Here is a 27,578-nt window from a genome sequence, read left to right as displayed (position 1 = left end):
TATGTTAAAATTAAGAGGATTTTTATTAATTTTTATATGTTCTTGGAGAAAACCATTCACATGTAAAAGCTTGACATTTGATATGAGATTTATTCACACTTTAACATAAATTCTTTGATCTGGGGGTCAGACATAATTTTTCATTTCAACAGGACTTTCACATGATTACAGTCACAAAATTGGCACTATTAAAAAACAAAATCAGAGCTAGACAAAGTATGCAGTTTTATGTCAATTTAAATCTCAACATGCACACCTCCCTCCCCCCATTCATGATCTTGGAAGAATCTGCTGTGAGCTTACTAAAATGCAGGTCACAGATGACTGTTTACAAAATAAAACCTCTTTTCCTAGTGCTACTCGTTTTGTTGTAGAAAAATATTACAAATAAAAATTAGTGCTATTCAAGGTGTTCATTTCAAAGTCACATATGATACACAGGTTCAAGCCATCTTTTCCTCGTGTATAAAGACATCACAATATATAAAGTGGAGACTGAATTACTGATCAACCACTTCCCCCTCAGTAATGACAGTTTACTATGCTGACATTAAAAATGAGAATGAAGCAAAACATTTCCAGGTATTGAGTACACTTATAATTTGTTAGTCTGAAACTCAGAAAAAAATGCTACAGAAACATGATGAAATTTATATTTCTTCCTGATACAAGAAATCTGTCTAAAAAATCTGTAATTATAAAACAGATTTGCTCTTTATAAAGAAATGGCTAACTTTTTTTTCCCATGGTTAGATTCTTACTTGGAGATGACTCCAATTTTCAACTGGGCTCTCTTTTCCTGGGGGGGGTGGGGAGAGGTGGCTTGGTGTTAATATTATACGGTACATTCGACAAACCTAGGGATATTTCAGAGGACTACAGCGCACTTTTACAATCAGCTGAACTGTAACAGTTTCCTGTCCTGTGATTGCATAAATTTTAAAGAAAAGAGGTCTTTTACAAGCTATATACAGCAGTTGACACTTCAGTGTTTCTCTCTCACTGTAACACAGTTCAAGTTGACTGATGACAAGCACATGTCACCTAAACTTCTGTAGGCACATCTCCAGTCCGTCGCTTCACTGGAGGGGCGAGGTCTTCTGTGGGATCATGATTCTGGACTCCATTTCCTGAATAAGTGGGACTGAAAACAAGGGCCATAATCACTGGGGCTCACTGTTTTCTAAACAGATGGCAATAAATACACACTAACAAGTAGGCTGCAAGGATATTCATTCAGAAGACATGCTGCCTGAAATCAGAGTACTGGAATACTTAGGACTGGTCTCGGGCAGAAATATACAAGCTAATGACAGATCAGCTGACATCCTATAATGTGTCATTAAAATATTGTCAGGAGATGTATTTCATGTGTTGGAAATCAGGAAAGTCTATATTGTGAGTAAAATGGTGCTTTCTTAAAAGGCTCTTTGAACTGAATTAAAATGTATATAGAATCAAATAATCTGTATCCTATATACAGCAACAAGACACTGTACCTGTAACGCTGTCAGTGCTGGGGAAACATGTCTTTGGGACCCGATGAAAGTGTAAGAATAAGCAGCAAAGCCACACACAGTTGGAGGACTTATGTTATATATGTGAACTAACAGACAAGATAACCGTTATTTTCCAGAACAAACTACTCTTTGGTCTTCCTGGTAGGGTACAGGCTTAAGTGCACCTGATGTGCATCATGGGTGTACTTATTACCTGCATTGGTGTCACTGGGTGGCATTCAGTCTGGCTGTTTTCTTCTAAAAATCAAGCAACTAGGATTTCATAGTGTATGTATTATATATACACATATGAGTATACACAGATGTATAGGCTTACATGTATGTACACAGGCATACACATGTACATATGGAAAGTTTAAATATCAAAATAATTTTCAAAATTACTTTTTAATTGCTGTATTAAATTGTAATGCTTTAGGGAATAAACAGTTTTGATGAGAAAGCTTAGGAAAAATTTATTGGTATGATAAATTTTCAGAGAATACAGAAATGTACCAAAAAAATGTAATGACGTAAAATTTACAACACACAAAGATCTGAAAACTGTACTAGACAACATGTATACTTGAAAGAATGAATACTCTCTATTGAAAAAGTCATGTAACTATCAAAGAAAAATATGACTATTTCTCTATTCCCTCAACCTTACAATTCATCATCTGACAGCAACACATTATTTTTTTTCAAATACACCATGAGCTTCAGGGTGAAAGAACATTAAAACAATGAGATGAGAAGAATGAAATGCTTTATGCCTATTAAGATATTACCTGTATAATATACTAGTTCTTCCCAGCCATGTTTATGCCATGCTGCATTCCGTATATCTTCCCTGGTCTGAAGATCCTTGTAAGCTTAAAAACAGCCACACAGAAGAATTAACCAAACATAATGCCCTACATTCCACTCGTACAGTGGGGGAATGACTCCAGGACCCGCCATGAACACCAAGACCTGCAGGTGCTCAAGTCCCACTGCTGGCCCTATGTATCCATGGCTCTGCACCCTCGGATTTAACCAGCTGTGGGTTGCATAGGACTGTGCGTATCAACTGAAAAAGATCCATGCGGTCGAAACCTGTGTTGTTCAAGGGTCAGCTGGATGTCCAGTAAGTGCTGATTCAGCTGCTCGTCTTGTTTTCTCAAACAGCCTACATATCTTCCTCGACCTATGATGGGGTTACATCCCAATAAACCCATCATAAGCTAAAAATATTGTAAATCGAAAATGCATTCAATACATCTAATCCACTAGAACATCCCAGCTGAGTCTCCCTTACCTTGTGTGTGTTATGTGTTAGTCATTCAATCGTGTCCGACTCTTTGTGACCCCATGGACTGTAGCCCGCCAGGCTTGTTTGTCCATGGGATTCTCCAGGCAAGAATACTGGAGTGATTGCCATTCCCTTTTCCAGAGGATGTTCCTGACCCAGGGATCAAACCCTGGTCTCTTGTATTGCCGGAAGATTCCTTCCGTTTGAACTACAGGGAAGTCCTTCCCTACCTTAAATGTGCTCAGAACACTCATGTTACCCTACAGCTAGGCAAAATCATCTGATGCCAAGTATATTTCATATCAAGTGTTTAGTATCTCACGTAACTGAATACTGCACAAAAAGCGAAAACCACAATCGTTGTGAGTGTACTGGCTATTCACCCTTGTGACTGCGCAGCTGACCGCTGCCACCGCCCAGCATCATGAGCGAGTGTACCAAAAGCCTGGGGGAAAAGCACAATTCACACTTCAAAGTTTCTACTGAACGTGGATCACTTTTGCACTGTCATAAAGTTGAACAATTTTAAGTTGAACCATCGTTAAGTCAGGGACCATCTATATTCCATGAACTTAGTACTAAGCTGGGCTGTGAGCTGGTTATTCTGAGTAGAATTGTCAGGCCATGTGGGAGAGGCAAAACAATCTGCTCTCAAGGCTTACAGTCCAGTGGATTCAAGATGTGCCTTTACCAACCAAGTGAACTTCCTCATTAATTTGTTAAATCCATAACCAGAAACTGTCAGGCCACAGATAAGCAATAGGAAATTCAATTTTACGCAGTATTTATAAGGCCCTGCAATGATCTGGGAGACCGTGTTCACAATAGTGGAGAACAAGGCGACTCCACAGGGTAAACACAGCTGACCAGGGAAAGCTCCCTGGAAGGTACGATGTGACCAAGTGGGGCTTCCAGGTTGAAACCGACACTTCATTGTCCACATGCAGGAACCGGAGAGAAAAGCCCTCCAGTGGAGGGAAGGGCATGGGCTGAGGGTCAGGGTCCTGGGGGTACAATTCAGATACCCCACTGGGTGCTTTGGTTTCTGCTTCCCGGCCCGGCAAGATCCTTCCAACCACTGAGCCGGGAGGGCTCCCCACTCAGTTCTAGTCCTGTTTTGGGTCTTCCTTCTCCCTGTGAGAAGACCTAACCTTGCAGGCCGAGTAATTTGACCCAAAGTTCCCCACTAGTAAGGGAGTGTAAATTGATTACATAACATTTTGAAGACACTGAAGAACAGAAGGAAAAGGAAATCCTCTACCTCTCACGACCCGGGTGAAAATGGCTAAGATCCAGGTGACAAGTGGCAGTCTTCTTCTCGGGGTCAGGCACACCCCATGTGCACTGTGTGGGGACTCCCCCTTGGAGGGAACACAGGTGGGAGAGGCCTGTGTTCTTTAAAAAATTTTCTTAGTTAAAACAAATTTGGGGGGATAAAATATACATAACAAAATTTACTATTTTCTTTAAAAAAAAAAAATTTTTTTTTGCCACAGCATGCGGCACGCAGGATGTTAGTTCCCTGTTCAGGGATCAAACACATTCCCTTTGCAGTGGAAGTGCGGAGTCTTAATCACTGGACCGCCAGGGAAGTCCCTATTGTAACTATTTTTAAATGTATAATTCAGAGGCAATAAGTACATTACATTGTGCCACTACCATTATCATCCAGGTCCAAAACTTTTTTATCAGCCTCAATTAAAACTTTATCCATTATAAACCATCTCTTCCCATTTCCCTTCTCCCCTCAACCCCTGGTACCTTCCATTCTACGTTCAGTTTCTATGAATTTGCACAAACCACATTTTGTTCATCTGTTAATGGACTTCTGGGTTTGGGGAGGCTTTTAAAGATGGGAGGCACTGAGACTGTTCGTATACTGAGGGAAGGAGCCCACGGATGGGGTGGTGGAGCAGCTGTGGCCGCAGCAAGTCCTCGAGGGAGGAGGGGTGCTGGTGGTGGGAGTGGAAGGCCGGCATCACGTGCGAGGGTAACAGGAAGGGGAGCTCTGCCGGGGGAAGACCTGCTTTGAAGCCAGACGGGCTGACGTCTGAGGCTGGCCCAGCTCCTCCACAGCTGCGGCTGGGGTGATTTCTTTACCACGTCTGAGTCATGGTATCTCATTTTGGTGTGTGGCTGTCAGGGCTAAAGGGAATGGTGCATAAATAACCAACACACGGAGGTGCCTGGTAAGTGTTGGTTCTCTTTCTCTAAAACAGATGGATAAGTGAGGGTAAGTTGTGGCCAACTGAGCATACATCTCTGCATATCTCAATACTTTTTCCTATGAGGTAGGAAGTGGGCAGTGGACATTTGGGGCACTGGCTGGAGACACAAAGGAAGGTGGAGATGGGTGCTGCCTGAGAGTAGACACGAGTCTGACCTTGGCCTGAGCCAGAGGATGGGGTCCAGACCCTCCGGTCCCCATGCTCACTCACTAGAGGCCGCTCTCAGAGGCCCCTCCAGGCTGGGGAAGGGGAGGGGCCTGTCTTTTCAGTTTAAATCCTCTGGACAGATGATACACTAAAAAATCACAATAAAAACGACCTCATCCCTACCTCAAGCCTGTAAAGGTTAAGTTATACTTAACTGGTCTGCTTGGCAGACGTCACCTTGTCCCTGAGCCTCCAGCTGCCCCAGCAGGCGCACGCCCCTGCAGCACTCGGCAGGACCAGAGAAGGCAAACCCACACCTCAGCAAATTAATATGGTTTAGGGTTTGGAAATGAGTCAGGCTTTTCATCTTTTTAACGTTGATAACCATTTACAAGTGTTCCCTGGTAGCTCAGATGGTAAAGGATCCGCCTCCAATGCCAGAGACCTGGGTTTGATCCCTGGGTCAGGAAGGTCCCCTGGAGAAGGGAATGGCTACCCACTCCAGTATTTCTTGCCCAGAGAATTCCATGGATGGAGAAGCCTGGTGGGCTACAGTCCATGGGGTCGCAAAGAGTCAGACATGACTGAGTGACACATAACTACTTACAAATGTGCCCAGAATAAGCCAAGCTGCCGCTGTGACCCGCTTCCTGCTCAGCAAGAGAGACGGACACACACAGTCACGACCATGACCACGCATGTGGTAGCAGGCTCTGGGAGCTTGGGGACAGTGACATTCACCGGGGCATGAGGAACATCTGAGTCAGGCCCAGAAAGGCACCAAAGAAGGTGTCAAACCAAAGGGGGCGGAGACGGGAAAGGTGCGAGAAGACGCCTCAGAGGACAACAGATCCAGACCCGAGGCAGTCATGGGCCCTCTTGGAGGACATCTTTCTGTGTGGAGTGTGGGACTGCCCCTGAGGGAGCTGGGGCATGTTCAGAAAGGGAGGCTCGGAAGCCCTGTGAAAGGCCTGCAGCACCTCTCTCAGCCCTGCTCTCACTCACACCAGCTCACGAGGAGCTGCGTGTCTGGGGACCCTTCACTGTGGACCTTTTGTGCTGGGGGGCCTAACACCTACCTTCCATCTGGGACATCTGGGTCAGCTGCAGTGTTCCAGGTTCCTGACCGGAGGTATGATTTACAGGCTAGGACAACTTATTTAGTAATGAATTCTGAAATCCCAGGAACATAAAAATGAAAGGGAAAAAAACATACCCCAAAGATGGTGCACCATATAGAGCTGCCCAATCTGGGAGAAGAACCCTCCAACTGCTTCATTACCATCCTGTCTGAAGCGAATGGCGCGAGCCCTACGAGAAAAAACAACGCTCAGATACCGCGTTAGGTATGTTAACAAAGTGAGTTTCCTCCATTCTCAGCGCAAGTTGTTCGCAACAAAGAATACTTTATTATTGAATGTATTCAAAAGTTATGTTAATGTACATCAGATGTCAATCTACCTTTCTGTAGCAATATTAGTAATTTTTGTAAAACGTGGAGTAATTTGTAACTATTAAAATAAAAACAGCATGAGTTACATGGTTGCAGTCCTGATTTTTTTAAAAAATGGGAGATGTCTTTATTTTATTTTGCATGGCATGTTGGATCTTAGTTCCCTGACCAGGGATCAAACCTGCACCCCGTGCCTTGGAAGCTCAGAGTCTTTAATCATGGACCACCAGGGAAGTCCCTGATGCTAACTTCTTTAACCTTACATTAGGTGTTACATGATCATAATCATCACCCAAAATTACAAACCTGATTAGTAAATTATTAAAATTAGGCAAATCAATATAGTGTGCATTTTAACCCAAAGAGGGGAAAGCCCTCCATATTCATCCATAGTGATAAATGTTCAGGATTGTTCACTTCATTCGGAATTTTTCTCATCCACTTTCTCAGTAGGCAAAGAAAACATACTTGCCTTAGCCTGGAAATAATCAGAAGCATGTAGAGGAGGAGATCACCATCTTAAATAGTTACCTATGTGCCAAAATATAAATTGCATGCTGAACTGGGCTTTGTAAATAATTTTTTAAAATAACTGAAGAATAAACTAAGTACTTCTCTGTGGATTCCACATTGGACATGTCTCAGTAACATGGAAAAATAGAAATGAGTGATTCTGTCCTGTGGGCAACTAAATTACTACACTTCAGGAGACCACCCACCAATTCCTTAATAAAATGATGTCTATAATCAAAGTGTTAGGTAGTTAAAACAGGAAAAAGGAATCCAAAATGGTGGTGGCTGAAGGACAAAGAAAGGAAAAGCCTATGAAAATGAAACAAAAGAAAATCCAAAGACTGGAGTGAGAACATCAGGTCAAACAGCCCTCCTGGCTAGCCCAATTTGCATAGGACAGGCTCAGGGGGGAAGAGACAAAATGTATAAAAGGAGGACGCCAAGACAGACTGGGACCTCTCCTTTGGGGTGGGCAGATACCTATTCAGGACTACAAATGAGTGCCATTCTAATGAACACCCCCCAAATTAAGTTTCTGGGGATAAGCTTTCTCAGGATAGCTCTGAAGAGCCAACACAGCTTGTCAGGAATTATACTCCAAATAGATAGGAGACAGATCGCCTGATCCCTGAGCAAGGAGGGACTTGAGCCATTATGAATGAGGCATGTTGTTTCTGGGTAAATACCTCCAGCTAAGTTGAAGAAAGTTTCACAGTTCTCAAGAAAGATATTCAGATCCTATATCTCAAAGAACGAGCTGGAGAGTTCTCAGGGTGGCTACAATCTCCCTCTGGGGGACCCTTCTCCTGGCAGGGGGGAATTTGGTTGGCTAATGCCCCTACTAATCCCTGTTATCACCACACTGATGCTGCTTTTGATTGCTCCACGTATTATCAATTGTCTAACCCATTTTGTCTCTGCCCAGGTCAACAAGCTACAACATGCAGTGCCAGTTCAACAAAGATATATAAAACTACACCCGACCACGGAAAATATCACTCACTCTTAGATGGACACCGCTATAAGCACTCTGAGGCTTAGATTACCAAGAGGGGGAGACTCAATGCCCCTCACCATCCCAGCTCAGCAGGAAGTAGCCAGAGAAACCTCGATGCCCCTATTCCCAAAGAATTGGGCCTCCCATCTCTTGAGGGGGGAATGTTAAGGAGTTAGAATAGGAAAAAGGAGTACAAAACAGTGGTGGCTAAAAGACAAAGAAAGGAAAAGCCCACAAAAACAGAAGAAAAGAAAACCTGCAGACTTCAGGTGAAACAAACATGCTCCCTTCTTAGCTAGCCCAATTTGCATAGGGCAAGCTCAGTGGGGAGGAGACAAAAGGAGGCAAAAAAAAAAGGAGGAAGTCAAGAGGAAGGCCTCTCCTTTGGGGGTGGCCTGCCCTCACACCTTGAGGGTGTACTATCCTTTGTTTGCCAAATAAAACTGAGTTGTAACCAAGCTGTAACACTGGTCCACCGTTTCAAATTTTTTTTTTTTCCGTTTCAAATCTTTGCTGCAGCAAGACAGAACCGAGGAAATTACACACTCCCCCAACAAGAGCATACAATCAAATATGTATTTCTTAAGTTTTCAAATGAAAGGGAACGCTATCTTGTATTAGTTAGCCTTGATGATCTAAGAAGAAAAGAGTTATTAGAAAGAAAGGTTCCAGAACTGTTTTTGGAGGTAAAAAGATCTTAGAAATTATCAAGCCCAAAGCAATAAATTTCATAACAAGAAAAGAGAACATATATAAACTGAAAATAAAAAGTCATAGCTCTCCGGTTCCAAAGTGGCTGTGCCATTTTACATTCTCACCAGCAATGTATAAAGGCATCAATTCACTGACAACCTCATCAACACTTGTTATTCTTTTTAATTACAGCCATCCTGGGGGGTATGAACAGTTTTCTCAATGTGGTTTACTTCGCATTTCCACAGTGACTAAGGACATCGAGCAGTTTTTCACATGTTTATCAGGCGTTCAAAGAGCTCCTTTGAGGAAATGTCTATTTGAATGCTTTGCCTATTAACTTTTTTTTCAAATTTACTCTACAATTTTATTTTTTATTGTGGTAGAAAGCACCTGACATTAAATTTACCTCAACCATTTCCTACTGTACAGGCCAGTGGGGCCAAGTCTATTCACACACTGTTGTGCAACACATCTCTCCCACATTTCACATGTAAAACTAAAACCACCCACTAGGCACCAACTCCCCTCTGCCCACCCAGGCCCTGGCAGCCACCATTTTGTTTTCTGTTTCTTTGGTTTTGACTACTTTAGAAACTTTGCATTAGTACTTGTCATTTTGTAATGGGCTCACTTTGCTTAGCACAGTGTTCTCAAGGGTAACTGCATTGGCAGGATTTCCTTCTTTGTAAAGGCTGCATAAAATTCCACTATATGTGCATGCAACATTTGTATCCATTCATCTGTTGATGGAAATTTACCTTCCTTCCACCTCTTACCTCTGTGAATGCTGTGATGAACAGTGCTGTGCAAATATCTCTCAGAGATGCTGCTTTGAATTCTTTTGAAGTAGGATTGTTGCATCAGATATAATGCTATTTTTAATGTTTTTAAGAAGTGCTGTATGAGAAAACATTTTCCATGATGGCTGCCCCATTTTATATTCCTACCTACATTACACAAGGGTCCCAACTTCTCTGTGTCTTTGCCAACACTTGATATTCTCTGTTCTTTTGATAATGGCCCTTCTAAAGGGCATGAGATGGTTGGCATATATTTGTGGTTTTGAATTGCATTTCTCTTCTGATCAGTGATGCTGACCATCTTTTCATCTCCTTTTTGGCTATTTGTATATCTTGGGAGAACTGCTTTTACAAGTCTTTTGCCCATTTTTAAATTGGGTCATCTTCTCATTATTGAGTTGTACGATTTCCTCATATATTTGGGATATAAGTCCTTTATCAGATATGTGATTTGCAAAATTTTCTCTCAGTCTGTGACCTCTCTTTTAATTTTTAAAATTGTATCCTTTGAATCACACAGAAGTTTTTTAATTTTGGTGAAATATAATTTATCAATTTTTTTCTTTTGTAGATTGTGATTTTGGTGTTTATCTAAGAACTCTTCGCCTAACCCTACGTTACAAAGATTTTCCCTTATGTTTCCTTCTGAAAATGTTATATTTTAGCTCTTACACCTAGGTCTACAATTCATTTTCAGTTAATTTTTGTATATAATATGAGGTAGGGATCTAAATTCATCTTTCTGCAAGGATAGCCAACGTTTCAGAACCCTTTGATGAAAAGACTATCTGTCCCCATTGAATTGCCTTTGTACATCTGTCAAAAACCAATTGTTCACATACGTGAAAATCTGTTTCTTATCTTTCAACTCTATTCCATTGACCTAAATGCTGTCTGTAGGTCAGTACCATACTGTCTTGATTACTCTAGCTTTGTAGTCAGGTTTGAAGTTGAGCAGTGAGTCCCCCAACTTTGTTCCTCTTTTTCAAGGCTGTTTTAGCTATTTTGGGGTCCTTTGCATTTTTAGAGTCTGCTGAGATTTTGACTGGGATTCTGTTGAATCTGTAGATCTACAAGATAGAAAAACTGGTATTTTGCTAACTAAAAAAAGAAGAAAAAATGGAAGCAGTTATATCATTGTGGTGTCCTGTTTATGTGACAAAAGCAACATTTCAGAAAAGATAATATCCAAGAATATGAAATAACCTCATGTACCACTGGGGTTTTGTTTTATAGAGAGTCCTTATCTCTTGGGAGATATATGCTCACTTAAATACCCAGAGATGCAATGTTATGTTGTTTGGGATTTACTTTCAAATACTCTGGGTGGGGCATTTAGACTTAAGCAAGACTGGCCATGTGTTGATAATTACTGAAGTTAAGCAATAGGGGGAAGGAAGGGGGACTGGTGGTATTATTCTCTCTAGTTTTGTACTTGTTTGAAAAATCTCATAATACAAATATGTCAAACAAAGCAACAGTCTAATATAAAATTGTGGCATGGACCCCAGATTTTATTTCTAGAATTAACACTATGGGGTAAAAGACTCTAAGACTTACAAATCAGTCTAAGACTTACAAACTCATCATTTGGTAATATACTCACCAGTAATTGCCCCATTCAATCATAGTTCCTGGCTGAAAAGAGATTTGGATTTCATTTGTTAATTTTTCTATGAAGAAATATGGAAACAGCAGCATGAAAAATATCAGATAACGAGACTAACAAAAAAATTAACTTTTAATAATGTGAGATCTAACAAGTAAAAAAATATAACAAAGCAACATTATGCACTCTGTTCATACCTATCCTATAGTGGGAGTAATAATCCTATGGCTTCATCTAAGGAGACAACATATACACAAGGTTAAGAGTTAAGGTCATCCAGTTATAGCTATGAAAATCAGTTAGGCCAAAACATGATTAAATTGTTGGTACCTATCAGACTTTATTGAGAAATTTTAGTTTTTTATTTATTAATTTTTTTGCTGTGAAGCATGTGGGATCTTGCTTCCCCGACCAGGCATTGAACCCATGCCCTGTGTAGTGGAAACACAGAGTCCTAACCAGGGAAGTCCCTACTGTGAAATTTTAAAATAATTCAATTTAAGTAAACCTAACAAAGACATTCCTTGATTTCTGCCCTCCCCCCAGTATAATACTGAATGTTAGACCACTGAGATCTACTGATATGTTTTCACTTTAACTATGCTGTTATCTGGACATTTTTTTTCAGTTGTGTCCTAGCAGGGAAACATCTAGAAAGTTGTAGAAATATTATTCCCCTTTTCTCTTACAGTGCTGTATAATGTATTCGTAATCACATGCTTATTAGTTGCTCTAGTTCAATGACAATAGATGCTATATAATGTACCTGGTCCTGCATTTTAGGTCTTTTCTCTTATGTCTAAGGCTATAAAAAACAAATGTGCTTAGCAGAAGAGAAAGAATGAGAAAGAAGATTAAAAAAAAAAAAAAAAAGAAACAAGGGACTTCCCTGGTGGTCCAGTGGTTAAGACTCTGCTTCCAATGAAGAGGGGTATGGGTTCGATCCCTGGTCAGGGAACTAAGATCCCACATACTGCACAGCAAAAAAAAAAAAAAAAAAACCAAACAAACTAAAAAAGGAAATGAGGAGAAGAACTGGACAGGGGAGAAAATGAACTGGACAGGGGAGAAAATGAGCCAAGCACACATCACAGAACACATGCCCAGTGACTGCTCTCAACATCAGGCGTGTGTGTCCTGCTGCACACAAGAACGAGGGGACGTGGTGACCTCCTACTCCAGGACTTACTCGGAGCTGGTAGGATCTGAGTTCGTATATGTTCGGTCCTGACCGTGGGATGGGTTCATTCCAGAAACTGAACTCCAACAGCAGCTGATTCTTTCTCGAGAGAAGCATGTTGCTTCTTGCCTTACGGAATTCTGAAAATTCCTTTGAGTGAACAAAGGCGCTCATGAGATTTGCTAATATTTATATACAATATAAACCTACCCGAGTAACATGTATGTTCCTCTTCTAGTAGAATACTATTATAAACAGGGTCCCTTGGCTTGAGACAGTCCCAGTTCACATCTTGTTGAGTCAGCATAATGGCTATTAGCATTCCCTTTCACTTTCAAAAGTGTCCAGGTTTATACAACAAACTTCACAGTCATCTTGATTATTTAAATGACAATGGAAACAAATTTAATTTCCTATGTTTTTAGGTCGTCCTGACAGTGTTTGACAGCATTTTAAGGCAGATGACATGGATACCTCAAAACATCAGATAATCTAAAAGCCACTTATATAGGGAAAGGGAATCTACACAAAACATTTTCTTCTCTAATAATGTTAAGCTGGTAGAATTTTTCCATGAACACTTTTCTATTAGTGAAGGGAGGGAAGAACAGCAAAGTCAGCCCAAGGTGAATATGTGGTTGGCAGTTCATAAAGCAGGTATGTGTTAGGTAACTCAGGCTGACTATGGTGACTAGGCTAACTTACTGGCTTCAAAGTACCAGCCTATCAGTTTCAAAGTACAACTGACTTTTACAATAAGAACTGTTATTCTAATAGTATTATAACTGATGACTCTGTTCAAATACAACTGCAAGAAACCAAATAATAAAATCTTTACTACCAAAAACCAACAGTTTGCTTACAAAAACTGATGCTAGAAAAGAGTCATTTAATTCTGTACTAACATCTACTATATCGATAGTCTGAATAAAGCAAATATTTTTCAAAATTATTACCTGATTTTCTTTGAGTTTACTCATCACCTCTGTGAGGGCTGGATAGCCTCCTTCATACCTCCAAAGGTGAACTGAAATATATTTTAAAAGATAACGTACATTTAGACTTTTATGATACTCTGATCTTGAAAATATTCCAGATATGCTTAGTGTTAATACAGTATAAAACTGTAATGTGTGTTGGCCTGAGTTATACCGTAAAGTTTCTATAATAGATTCAAATGTGAAAAATAATCAAAAAGGAGTTTTTGCAGTGATTTACTGAGAAACTACTTCAACCATAACGCTAGATCAAAGACTTGGAAAACCTTGATTATAAAAACAAGCACTAAGTTGAAAATCATTTAAGTGATGACAGTAAAGGCTTAAGGAACAAGTGTTTATTCCAAAGACTTCTGCTTCCTACCAGCTTGATCCTGCTCGCCATACCACGTGTTCCAAGTCCCCACCAAAGTACAAGGGTAATGTTTATCTTCATGAATCTTTGGCAACACCTCTTGACTTAAAGAGAAGAAAGAGCAACACTAATTAAACAAGCAACAAAATTACATCAGGTGGATAACACACGGTCAATAATAGGAAAAGGTCATCTACTCTGTCTTCTGACAACTGACCTCAGAATACGTTTATGATGCAACAAACGACAGAATTACCTTTTTAGCTGAATTCTGTTGTAAAACCCTAATGGCCCAGTTATCAAATGCTTAGGTGACTGATAACCCAGCTATCTAGAACAGTGGTAAGTAACTCAAGTATATTGATAAAAATGATAAAGAGCCAAAGGTCCCCGAATTCCACAACTATGAGTCTATTATTCATCATTTCAGGAGAAAAAAGCACTTAGGAACGGTGATATGTATAAAAGCTAAGTTCTGGTAGTTCCAAAGATAGGACGGATGAGAGTAATGGGAAAAGAACGTGCGAGAAGCAAGAAAGAGATGAAAGTAATGTTGAGGATGGGGGAGATGACAGAAGCGGCCTGAGAGGCAGAGGAAGCAGGGGCAGAGACGGGCGGGCTTTAAGGAAGAAGATGAAGCTGAAACACAACAGAGTCTGGAAGTACCTCCACCCCACCGATCCCAAAGGGCATCCATGGTGCAGGAGAATCCAAACGAAAGACACAACATGAAGTACAAATTGGTTTCTACCCAATTCAACCAGCTAAGGGGATGTGAAAGGTATCGCAGAATGCCACGCTGGAAACAGTGCCCAGGCTGTTGCTGTCCATCACACGTGGTCAGGGCAGGGTGTTAGCTAGCAGAGGTGGCAGGGCCTCATCCCACGGAAACCCTCCCACAGTACAGATTTTAATGGACAGGGAAAGACAGAGGGAAGAGGCATAGCTGAATCATACCAAGAGGAAAGCTAAAACCTGCACGCTTTTTTGAGTAGAAAAATTAAGATGAAGAAGTACAATACAGATCCAACAATGGGTACAAAAAGATATCAAGGGTCAGAAATGGAAACTGTTCAGATTATTTGCTGACATCAGGTGATATTAAGCTAGTGATCATCACTCGATGTTGGGGCCCTAAGACGGGGTGGATGTGACTGGATAATGGAGAAAAGCTCTGAATGGTCTTATGTCTAACTAACTGAAAACTCAAATGTCTTTCTGACCAAGTACAATGACCAAACCATGTATTATTTTTTGAAGGGTAGCATTTACTTTTACAATTAAGACCAGATATTAAATCTATTTGATATATGACCCATGAATGTTCAGAAGTAACACGGGATTGACGGAAATCGGGAAAGATGGATTATGTTAGGGAAACAAGTGGGTTTTCTTTTTGCCATATGACACGAGCAGGAAGTAAAGAACCCAGCACTGGAGCAAGTGTGGCTGACGGAAGCCTGCACAGATGACTGACGTGAATCGGGGCTGTTAGGTAGCTAACCCTAGTACCAGAACTGGATGGGTTGGGCAGAACCGCATTACTGGAGCCCCTAAAAACCAGGCAGGTGTTAAGTCTTTATGTACTGGAAACAGGTTGCTGCTGAAAGTTCCAGAGAAAAGGAAAACAAACAGGATGAAGGAGAAAAGAACTCAAGCAGACCAATTTGACAAACTTTTGGGTAATGGACTGCAGTGGGTTGTGGGGAGGGAAGGTCTGAGGCACCGGTGCAGCTTCAAGCCCAGGAAGGCAGTCAGAAAGGGCTACCTGGAAATGGGCCTCAGCCGGCCTGGAGAGGGCAACAAGCAAAGAGAAGCAAAATGCACGTCAAATGAAGACGCCCAGCCCTTAGCGACGGACTGGTCACAGCAAACTAAGGCAAGAGCCAATAAAACCGCAGTGAGTCTCACACATGGGGAAGCGGGAGGAGCGGGGTGATTCTACATTTTGAGTTTGAAGTGAGAACAAGACTTTCAAATAGAAACACGAGTAGATGGGCAGGAATCTGAGACAGGAGATGAACTGATAAAAAAAACAGAACAGGAAAGATAATCTGGGGAAATATAAGCATACAGAAAATTTTCATCTTATGAAAAGAGGGTTAGAGAAAAACCATCTGCTTTGTTTTAGGTCATTTTTTAAATAAAGAGAACAGTGCCGAGGTGAGCAAGAAACTACCCTAATGTTACCTTTTGAGACCCACCTCCAAAAATAAAACAACAACAGTTTTTTTTGCTTCTGAAAGTTAGGCTCATTATGGTAACAAAATCATTTGCTTTCTCATGAAAGCAGTAGATATGAATGGTTTTTAAAAAGTGCTTTTAAATCATGTTAGCAGACAACTGATCATTGAACTGCTATTTCTATTAACTTAAGAGCTGGTACACTTAATTCTCTTTGGTCTTAAAGTTACAAATTCTATAAGAGTATATGGATTTCACATCACTCTAAGAATCTGCTGAATGGATCTGAACCCAGGCAGATGGAAGACTGAAAGAAATGGCAGCTCTACTGAAATCATACAGGGCTCTCACATTGCAGGGGTATTTCGGCGTAAAACTGGAAATAGGGGCAGTCCCAGGGACGTGCAATCTAACTCTCAATGTTCAGAGCTGTCCAGAGATGGAGCCTATGAATGTATTTGAGAACAGTGTCAGGAAGGACTCCAGAAAAGACTCAAGCCCTGGATGAGTAGCTGGACTGCACAGACTAGCAAGGTTCCTTGCAACCTGAAAGTCTAGTAACATTCCAAAGTCTGACAGTCTATGCAGACTTCGGTTAACCAGTGCTTAAAATCAGAATGCCCTTGGTAACCCCACACAGAGCTCAACTTAAGAGCCTCTCAATGTTCAGCTTTAAGAAGAGGCAAGAAAGATCTCGTTCTGCTATCAAGGGTTAGCGCAACCAACAAATATTAAAATCATTACTTTTCCCCAAGTAAAGGATAGTTTGGTATACACACCAAATTTTGTTGTATGCTTCTAGGCATTCCGGTTTAACATTGTGAACTGAAACAAAAGAAAATTCAACGATAAACTTATGAACCAAGGGAAAAACGTTAACTATGAAGATAGCAAACCTAGGACTCACACTGTAATTTGTACAGACTGCTGGTTTCCTTTTTGGCTAGGAGGTTAGAGTGAGCATCTTTCCTTGGGTCAACTTTCCGGACAAACAAGGATTTTAACCAGCTGTCCTCTCGAGGTCTGTTATTGGAAGATGTCAATTTCCTACGGAATCACAAATGCAAAAATTTGAGTTAAAAAAAAAAAATCTGAGTTTAATCAGAGGTACAAAGATGTCAGGGTCTTTGGGTGGCAGCGCGTGGCACACCGTTTTCATAAACTCATCAATCCATCAGCAAACATGCCCTGGGCACACATTCGAAGCCCTGCTCTAGAACTTGAGATATCATGTGTCCACTTTCCACGCCAACCGTGTGCACTCTGAACGCAGGAGCAAAGTGTGAGAAAAGGAACTTCGGCAATCCTCGGAGAATCCTCACGTGCATCTCCACGAGTCCCACTGTGTTCTTCCCTCCTCCGAGGAAAATTTTCAACATAGGAAAAACACTTGGAAACTGAGAACAGTCAAATTCACAGAGAAAGAAAGTAGACCAGTAGGTTCCAGGGGCAGAGGAGAGAATGGGGAGATATTAGTGGGTGAGGAAGATGACAAGGTTCTGCAGGTAGATAACAGTGACAATTATACAACAGTGTGAATATACTTAATGCCACTGAACTGTACCCTTAAAAATGGCAAATGTTTTATGTAATTTACCACAATAAAAAATGTGAAAAGGAATATACGGAGAAAGTGACATGAATTCCTTCTTTAAAAAAATTATCTTACCCCTAGAGTCAAGATTTTTAACTCACAAAAACTTAAGAATATAAACCTCATGAACATATAAATGACTTGCTAATTTTCATCTTATAACTGAACTTCTACTGTACACACTGTTGGAGTGATGATAAATCTGACTGAACTAACAAGCAACACTTTACCAGTGAAATTTGAGCTGAGTGTTTAACTCCCATATACTTGCTAGTGGGATCACAGATTTGTGTGACTTCCCTAGAGGGCAGTGTGGCATTTATCTACAGCAAAATGCAAACTGTGTAGGCCTTTTGGCCTAAGGGCTGTACTTGCAGTTATGTCCGAAGGGCAGCTATATTTAGACAAGTGCACACAGCTGAATGCAGGAGAGCATTCCTTACTGCCTTCCAGTTTGTTCCTGGTAAAGGCAATCTGGACTCCATTAATGGGGCCTGGTCAGATAAAACAAGGCAGATCCAAAATCAGGACAGAATGCAGTCATTAAAAAGAATGAGGCACACCTACACGCACTGACATGCTGGTATCTGAGATGAGTTCCGTGGAGAAAGCAGGCCCAGAACAGTGCCATAAATACACACGCACAGTGAAATGCTAATAGTGAGGACATCCAGGCTATGTGACTGGGCTTGGGGTGTGAGGAGTGAGTTTTCCTTTTCACTGGCTAACCTTCTGCACTCTGTGAATTTTCCATATACATATATTATTTTTATACTTAACATTAGCTAAAATATCTAAAAGTGCATGTTTAAAAACTCCTTTATGGGTAAGCTAGATAGGTATATATAACCTGAGAAAAGATTTAAAAAATTAAAGCCTGGTAGGGACTTCCCTTGTGGTCTAGTGGTTAAGACTCTGTCGCACCTCAAATGCAAGGGCTGAAGGTTCAGTCCCTGGTCGGGGAACTAAGACCCCACATGTTGCATGGCGTGGCAAAAAAAAAAAAAAGAATGAATGAATTACAATTCACACATCACATAAAATTCTACTCTTCCACTGAGTGGAAGAGCCAGATACGTAAGTTCAAAACCAGACAAAATTAATCCAAGATGTCAGAAGTCAGGGTAGTGTTACCCTTGACAGAGCTCACCGAAAGGGACACAAGAAGGGCTTTGAGGGCTTGTGATGTCCTGTATCTTGACGTGGGTGCTGGTTACATGGTTGTGTTTATACTGGGAAAAATTCATTAAGCTATAAATCTAGAATCTGTGTACTTTCTTGACTGTATGCTATACTTCAATAACAATTTTTAAGTTAAAAGGGCAAGTATTTTAAATAAAATAACGCATGTAGGATCTTAGTTCCCTCACCAGGAATTGAACCCACACCCCCTGCACTGGAAGGGGAAGTCTCAACCACTGAGCCAGGGAAATACCTCTCTTGTATATTTTTAAATAAGTACACATTTAACACACTTAAAACATGTAGGACAGTACCTGATTAATGGTCAGAGATTTAAAAATTATTTTTAAAACTACTTTAAAAAACGAAAAAAAGTTATATATAAAAACGATTAGATCTTTGAAAGTTGCTCAGTTGTGTGACTCCTTGCAACCCCATGGACTACAGTCCATGGACTTCTCCAGGCCAGAATACTGGAGTGGGTAGCCTTTCCCTTCTCCAGAGGATCTTCTCAACCCAGGGATCGAACCCAGGTCTCCTGCATTGCGGGTGGATTCTTTACCAGCTGAACCACAAGGGAAGCCCAAGAATATTGGAGTGGGTAGCCTATCCCTTCTCCAGCAGATCTTCCCGACCTAGGAATTGAACCTGGGAACCCGGGTCTCCTGCACTGCGGATTCTTTACCAATTGAGCTATCAGGGAAGCCCTTAAGTATTAGCCCTTTAGTAAAAATCAAAATCATATGGTATTTATCTCTGTTTTCAATTCATTCTTTAATTATATAAACTAATTCTGAAGATGGCAGTTCTCCAATGAGTCATGGTAAAATTCATTTCAGCAAAAATAAAAACATTTTGTCAGTTTGCTTGAAGCATTTTCCTTTCTTTTTTGGCCCTACCCTATGGCTTGTGGGATCTTAGTTCCCCAACCAGGGACTGAATCCAGGTCCTATGCAGTGAAAGCGCTGAGTCCTAACCACTGTTCTATCAGGGAAGTCCCGTGTTTAAAGTATTTTAAACACACCACGTTTTAGGATACTGGGTTAAATAATATCATGAAGCAAAATGGCAAGCATAAAAAATTAGTGATATGCAAAGTAGAAAGTTTTAATATTTGTGAGCAGGACTTTGTATAGTTCCTCGAGTTTTAATTTTAGATTTCCAATTTACTAAACAGAAATTGTGTTTAAAAATATGTTTTGGTTAAATGAATTTTAAGACTTTAGGAATAACAATTATGAAAAACTAGGAAAGAGATACAATGGAAGTTTCTGAAAACATCAGTACTAAGGAACTTCATTAAGAAGTAACTCACTTGAATTAGCCTCCAACTAATAAAAATAAATGAAAAAAAAAAAAAAAAAGAAGTAACTCACCAAGGTAAGCACTACTCACAGTTCTTAATGAATCCTTCCAGAAGTACATAGACAAGCATATGTCATGTACACATATATCGCTATTTAACTCCTAGTGTATTTAATGCTTTGTAAAATAAGAGCATAATAAAGAATTATTGACAGGCTAAATCTGGAGGGGAAAAAATTCTGAAGTAATTCTTCCCTTCCTCTTTAGAATTTAAGGGGATTACAAGTTAATAAGCACAGACTTCCTGTCAAGCTCTGGACAATTTGTCTATGTCTTCTCATTTAATCCCCAGAACAATCTAACAAGGTAGGTTACTATTGCATTTTAAGGACTGGACCCCAGAAGTTATTATTATTCAACCTGAACTAAGAAGTGGCAAGATAAAAAATATGAACCCAGATCTAACTATAAAGTTCAAAATATTTTCACTGATAAGGGACACCTCACCCACACGGATCTCCCAAGTAAGCATTTGTTCCAGATTTTTACCACCAAAGGGATTTACTTTAGGATGGGTAAGATGAAGTAAGGGTTATGACAACACTTTGTAAACTAAGATTAACGTAATAAGAAACAGTCAACATCACGGGACACACATAAGAACCCACGTGCTGTTTACTTGTCAAAGTTGGGTGGCAATTGTCTTGACAAATGAAAGGCAGTATGACTCAGCATTAGTGCCAAATGACTCTTGACCTCTGAAATCTTTCAAGCGGCAGGTGACTGAAGCTGCCCCGGGTGCCCAGGCCACCTCACTGAGCCACGGCAGTGGGCTGAAGGAGCCAGGCCAACAGCCATTGGCACTGCAAGGCCTGGGCTGGCTCTTGACTGAGAGCAGCAAACAGTGATCAGCTGTTTTTACACCATCATATACGGGTCAGGTGGTACTTTACGGAGTGTGGGGTAGGGGGCAGCATATCCAACCAAACATCTTCTTTTATTAATTTACTATTATTTCTTTTGACTAAGCTGCAGGGCTTGTGGGATTTTTTTAGACCCCGGACCAGAGATTGGAACCTGGGCCCTTGGCAGTGAGAGGTAAGAGTCCTAACCACTGGATTTCCAGGGAATTCCCCCAAACACTAGGTTTTAAACAGAATAAGCATTGAGGGCCTGGCTCAGTGGATACAAAGATGAACAGATGCTAACTCTGCCCAGTCTCAGGGGAAAAACCTATTAGTAAACACACAGAGCGGTCATGGATGCCGTGGACTCGCAGGCACTGTGGGAACTTGAGGGAGTGACCCGTCCTGGCCTTGGCCGGCAAGGAGCCGGAGGGACTTCGGGGCAGGGACTCCGGCTTCGTCTTGGAGGACAGGCAAGACAGGTGCACGAAGCCGGTGATAATTCTAGTCATAGGACAACGTGTCCAGGGGTATGGAATCGTGAAGCCATGTGGCATATTTCTGGAACAGCAAAGCATTCAGGAAGGCAAGAGAACGCAGTGGGAGGACATTGAGGGGGACAATGGGAAGGCAAGGCGGGGCAGGGGACAGGGAGGGCTGGGCTCTATCCTATACATGGGGCAATGTCAGCAAGTTTTCAGAAAAGATCTAGGAGTAAAAAGCAGCCTGGCAGTGGTGAGGTGGGTGGGCAGCAGGAAGAAAGTACGGGGTACGCACCCAGCAGGACCGGGCATTCGATGCTTGCTGGACAGACCAAAGGATGATCCTGGGTTCAGACGATGACAGGAGGGATGAAGGGGAAAGAATACATTCAAAAGATACTCCTGGGAATTCCCTGGCAGTCCGGTGGTTTGGACTCTGTTCACTGCTAAGGGCCTGGGTTCAATCCCTGTTCAGGAACTAAGATCCCACAAGCTGCATGGCATGGCAAAAAATTAAAAGAAAACCCCAACCAAACAAAAGGAAAAACTCCTGAGGTGAAGAGGAGGAGACTTGGGTCCTGATTAGGTGTGGAAGATAGTTTTGGGTTCAGTTGGAGCAAATTACAGAAGGGAAATACATTTAACATGGAGACCATGGGATGAGGAAGCAGTGGTGCAAAGGGCTTTGGTCACCTCATCACCGGCATTTACTGATTACGCACTGCACGTGCCAGGCTGAGGAATAAACCCGGCCCCGACTTCATAGAGCTTGCTGTGCCGTGGAAGCAGGCAGACAGAAGTAATCACAGTGCAAAGCAGCAGGAAGGAGCCCCTCGGTGGAGATGGAGGTGGTGGGTGTGGCAGCGACAGCGGAAGGTCGGCCTCACGGAGACATGGACCAACTCTCTGGGGAGACACTTGTTGAGCTGGACCAACTCTCTGGGGAGACACTTGTTGAGCTCCGGACTTGGAAGACGGGGAGCAGTCTGTCAGGTTGCTGCCGGTGGGAGGATGGACATTCTCGGAAACAGAACTCTACCTGCTGCCAAAGCCAGGAGTGTGTGAATATGGCAGGGGTGAGGGGGAGAGGGGAGGCCGAAGGACTGGATCCAGAGAAGAGTTCTGCCTTAAAAAGGAAGCTATCGGACTCCCCTCTCCACCACCCAACGCCCCCCTCCCCCCGGAATCCCAGTGAATCTGTCTTCACCGTGGCTGCTAGAGAGAGCTGTCCCCAACATTTCATTCTAAAAAACTTCAAACACAGAAATGAAAGAACAGTACAATAAAGACCTCTATGCCCTTCATCTAGATGGAAAGATGATGACTATTTTATCCTTCTGAGTCTTTATGTGTATTTGTTTATTTTTACCAAACCATATGAAACCAGAGTGCAGACATTATACTACTCCATCCTTCAATACTTCGGCACACAGCTCCTAAGATCAAGGACAAACTGAATCTCTAATAATGTCACATCTAAGGAAAACAGTAATCCTATAATATCTAATACCTACTTCATATTAAAATATCCCCAATGGTTCCTAAAATGTTGTTTACACCTTTTCTTGGTGGAGGTGGGGTGGAAGGGAAGAGGAATGAGGACCCGGGCAAGGTTGACGTCATAGAGATCTTTCTAGCAAGAGACGGTCCTGCTCAGAGTTCTCCAGCTGCCCCTTCACCAATGGCTTCACGTCCACACTCTTCACAGGAACCTAGCCAAGAGCCGCGCAGCTGGGCTAGGGGCATGTTCCTGCAGAGGCAGAGTCAAGACATGCCGGAGGCAGAATCAACAGGTCTGGCACCTGACTAGATGGGCGGGAGCAGGGGCAGAAGGGCATGGGGAAGATCTTCTGGTTTCTGGCCTGGGGCACTCAGTGGAAGATGTTCCCTTAGCGGGGAGAGCGAGCCCAGAAGGAGCAAGCAGGATTAGCAGGAGGAAGATGAGTTAAGTTTCCACGCCTGGTCATTTCCAGGGCCTGGGGGAAAGTTCAGTATGCAGCTGAGCGGGGGGCCTGGCACTGAGCAGCGCTAAGATGTGTGTGGCAAACAGGCCTCCCAGGAACACTTCCGCCTTCCCCCTGAAACCACTCTTGCATAGTCACCCACAATACCCTGCTGGTAAGCGGTTTTCTTCTGTCATCTTAACCTTTTACCAGCATCTGGCACAGCTGACCCACTCTGTCTTTGAAATACCTCCTGCCCGGGCACTGACCCATAACAATGACCTCACGGCTGTCCCCTCTGGCTCTCTCGCTGCCTCTCCTTCCAGTGTCCGGCTTGTAAACGACCAGATGTCCCAGGGTTTGTTTCTCAGCTCTTTTCTATCCACACTCCTCAAGCAATCGCACCCAATCCCATAGTTTAAAAAAGCATTTTATTATAAAAAATGTCAATCAAAGAGTACACTGAAACCCATGGATCTATTAACGTTTTGGAGTCCTATGTGCTCACGACTCTCAAATGCGGGTCAGACATCTCGCGGAGGAGTCATACAACTGCCTACTGGGCCTTTCTGTCTGAACAGCTCACAGCCTGTCTAGCATCACCAGGTTCAGAACTGCCCTGGACCCTCCCCTTCCCTCCCTGAATCTGTCCCTCCTTCTCTGAATGACCAGCAGTCTCCCAGATGGCAAGTACCTGTGTGCCTTATTCACTGATGTCTCCCTGGCATGCAGTGGGCACGCTCACCGTGGGAACAGCTGACTCTCGGTGAATGGCACCAGGATCTGCCCAGTTGACCATCATCCTGATGTGGTCCCCTTTTCAAAGTCAGACTGATCTTTTAAAAATATAGATCAGATGACGTCACACTCGAGTGTATACCTTTAAATGTTTTCCATGGCTCTCAGTATAAAAATCCAAGCTCTCAAAATGGCTTGTAAGGCCTGGAATTATCCATCCCTGATCCTGGCCACCTGTTCCCTGTCTTCACTGCTGCTCCTAGATTTTTCTGGGGTTTCCCAGCATGCTCTCCTATTCCCATTTGGTGCCTTCATGGCCACTGATCCTTCAGGTCTCAAGTCGAATGTCACCTTCTCAAAGAGGCCTTCCAAGACTTTGGCTGGGAGGTTCCCTGAGTTTCCCCCAGGGCACCTACCTCATTCTGTAAGTCTACAAGGGTTTTCCCCGTGGCTTCCTGGGGAAAGCAACCTGCGCTATTATGCTCAAGTCGACAGAGCCTCAGTGACACTGTATACATTCAGTATCTGATAGAATCAGTGAATTCACTGGGTCTGGACTGAGTCCTTTCCAATGAAGGAAAAAGTCCTGATGCTGGGAAAGACTAAAGGCAAAAGGAGAAGGGGCAGCAGAAGATGAGATGGTTATATAGCATCACCGGCTCAATGGACGTGAATCTGAGCAAACCCCAGGAGACAGTGAAGGACGGGTGCGTGGTGTGCTGCGTCCATGGGCTTGCAAAGAGCTGGACAGGACTGAACAACAATACTGAGTCCTAAAGATCAGAACACCAACAGTTAAGGCAGACTAGAGCCCTGTACAGAGTCAGAAGGTACTGAGGACCCTGGATATAGACAAAGACTGCAGTGTCAAGAGCACTGGTCCCACCAGGAAGTGGGGGTACCAGGTCCAGTTCTGCAGTTTACAAGCTTAAAGGGATCTTGGGCACTTTAGGTGAACACTCAGTGTCAGCTGTCTTTTTTGTCAAGAATAAAATATCAATTTCACGGGCTTTTATCACTTGTGTGAAAAAAAGCAACAGGAGATACTAAATAACAAAATAAAGATAAAAGGAGGCCGACTTGGTGATCAACTTGGAAACAATAACAAATTGTGAAACATAACTTGAGCATGAGTCCCAGGAAGGGTACTGGGCCTGAAGCCTGACAAACTTGGGTTCAAATGCCTTTTCCAGCCACGTGTCTCAAGTTCTCTGAGGTTCCTTCTCCTCTCTAAAATGCAGATCCTATTAACTTCTTAAGATTGTTACAGGATTACGTTAAATAAACCATATCAGAATCAAGCTGGCCCGCATTAACAACAGGTAGCTAGCTCCTTCCCTCTTTCATTTTTAAGTGTCAACTGTATTTTCTACGGGCTCATTGTTTAATCAACAAACAAAAACATAAACGTTCAAAGTACCTAACAGAAAGACACCGAGTCAGCAAATTGACGTGCAACTTCGTACGGGCTTTGCTTTTTCAATTTGGGAAAACGGGGAATGGTGATGTCAGGGATGGATTCAGAAAACGGAACACTGAATCCAATGAGGTTAGAAAAAAAAGTTTAAACATGAACCCCACGCCGACTCAGTGCTGATAACTGTCCATACTTTTTGGTCCGCTACCTACTTTTAAATACTCGTCTTCACTACCACTCCCCTGACCTCCACTGAGGGCTCACCCCGGACGATGCGTTATTTTATTTTCTTCCTCCCAACAACCCAGGACGTGAGGGTGTCTCTACTGCCACGTGCGATGCTGACACTGAGGCTTCGCGCGGGCGAGCAGCGGTCTCGGGCGGTCCGGCCGGAGCCCCGGGGGCCAAGTTGAAGGCCTGCAGCCTCAGCCACGCGCCCGCCGCTCGGCCACCGCTCCGGGTCAAGGTCCCCCAGGCCGGGCCGGCTCGGCGCGCGGACGTGGCTTCGGCGCCGAGCGTCGTTCTCGCCATGACCTTGAGCCCGGCCGGCCGGACAGGCGCTCGGACCCCGCCGAGGCTCCGGCTTGCCCCGCTGCGCCGACCGCGGCCCCGGTCCCGCCGCCCCGTAGCCCGGGCGGCCCGGCCCCGTGGGGAACGCGGCCGGGGCGGAGACCCGCGCCAGGGATCCCGCGCCCTCCGCCCCGCAGCGGCCCCTCCCCGGCCGCTCCCGGAAAGGGCGGCGCTGCTCACCGGAGCCCGGGCAGGAGGCTGCCGGGGCTGGCCCGCCGCAGGAAGCCGCTGGCTGAGGCCGCTCCGCCGGCGCGCAGCACTCGCGCCGCCATCTTGCTCCGGCACCTCGGCTCCCACTACCCGGGCCGCCGCTGACGCCGCCGCCGCCTCCGCCGCCACGGCCGCCGCGACCCCTCCCCCGGCCGGGCCCGCCGAGGCGGGGGCGGGGCAGGGCGGGGCGGGGCGCGCGACCGCTGCCGTGCGGGGCGCGGCCGCCAGGGGGCGCTGTGTGGCCACAGTGGGTCCCAGCGCCGAGGTCCCGCGACTGCGAGAAAGGAGCGGGAAACCGGAGAGGAACAGATTTTGACTTTAAGCGCCAGCGAAAGGAGTTCGGTGCGCAGCACAGGTTGCGCCAAAGGAACAAGGGCCAGGCTTGTACGTACATGGAGAGATCCACAAGGAGAGAGTAACACGGTCCCTGGAGGAATCCAGGGCCTGGGGGGCGAAGCTGGGAGGCGGGCTTCTCCCCAGATAACTTGTTTTGGACTTCGCACCATGTAAATATATTGACTTTCAAAAGTAAAATACGCTTTATTTTTATTTATTTATTCTATTTAATTTATTTATTTTACTTTACAACATTGTATTGGTTTTGCCATACATTGACTTGAATCCACCATGGGTGTACATGTGTTCCCCATTCTGAACCCCCCTCCCAACTCCCTCCCCATCCCATCTATCTGGGTCATCCCAGTGCACCAGCCCCTAGCATCCTGTATCATGCATCGAACCTGGATGGGCGATTCGTTTCATATATAATTTACATGTTTCAATGCCCTTAGCCAGGACATGGAAGCAACCTAGATGCCCATCAGGAGACGAATGGATAAGAAAGCTGTGGTACATATACACAATGGAATATTATTCAGCCATTAAAAAGAATACATTTGAATCAGTTCTAATGAGGTGGATGAAACTGGAGCCTATTATACAGAGTGAAGTAAGCCAGAAAGCAAAACACCAATACAGTATACTAACGCATATTTTTAGAATTTAGAAAGATGGTAATGATAGCCCTGTATGCGAGACAGCAGGACGGACACAGATGTATTGAACAGTCTTTTGGACTCTGTGGGAGAGGGCGAGGGCTGGATGATATGGGAGAATGGCATTGAAACATGTAAAATACACTTTAATAGAAGCATCCTGGGTGGAAGCATAATGAGGTTCTCTCATGGTCTCAGAACTCCGATGTTCCTGTTGATCTCAGCACTGGTGGCCCCATCCTCGCCCGCAAGCAGTCCCAGTCAAGTGAGGCAGGGTGTGAAAT

At 43.4% G+C, this 27,578-nt stretch overlaps 1 protein-coding gene across 2 annotated transcripts; it reads right to left on the bottom strand.

Annotated features, from left to right (window-relative positions):
* NIPSNAP2 (nipsnap homolog 2) lies at positions 1-26,469 on the bottom strand. Of its 2 annotated transcripts, XM_070461255.1 has the most exons (10): positions 26,270-26,466; positions 16,861-17,000; positions 16,733-16,778; positions 13,779-13,873; positions 13,373-13,443; positions 12,426-12,566; positions 11,234-11,265; positions 6,385-6,479; positions 2,291-2,374; positions 1-1,144 (listed from the first exon to the last, which is right to left on the bottom strand). In XM_070461255.1, the coding sequence occupies exons 1-10, from the start codon at positions 26,359-26,361 to the stop codon at positions 1,080-1,082; spliced, it is 861 nt and encodes a 286-aa protein (XP_070317356.1). In that variant the 5' UTR covers positions 26,362-26,466; the 3' UTR covers positions 1-1,079. The 2 variants fall into 2 exon arrangements, with proteins under 2 accessions (XP_070317356.1, XP_070317357.1); XM_070461256.1 differs by lacking the exons at positions 13,373-13,443; positions 16,733-16,778 and having other exon boundaries at positions 26,270-26,469.
* Between the last annotated feature and the right edge of the window lie 1,109 nt (positions 26,470-27,578).

This window comes from Odocoileus virginianus, chromosome 33, assembly GCF_023699985.2.
Source record: "Odocoileus virginianus isolate 20LAN1187 ecotype Illinois chromosome 33, Ovbor_1.2, whole genome shotgun sequence".
Taxonomy (NCBI): Eukaryota; Metazoa; Chordata; class Mammalia; order Artiodactyla; family Cervidae; genus Odocoileus; species Odocoileus virginianus.
The sequence above is the reverse complement of the archived record's forward strand: the minus strand, read 5'-3'. Positions and strand labels throughout refer to the sequence as shown.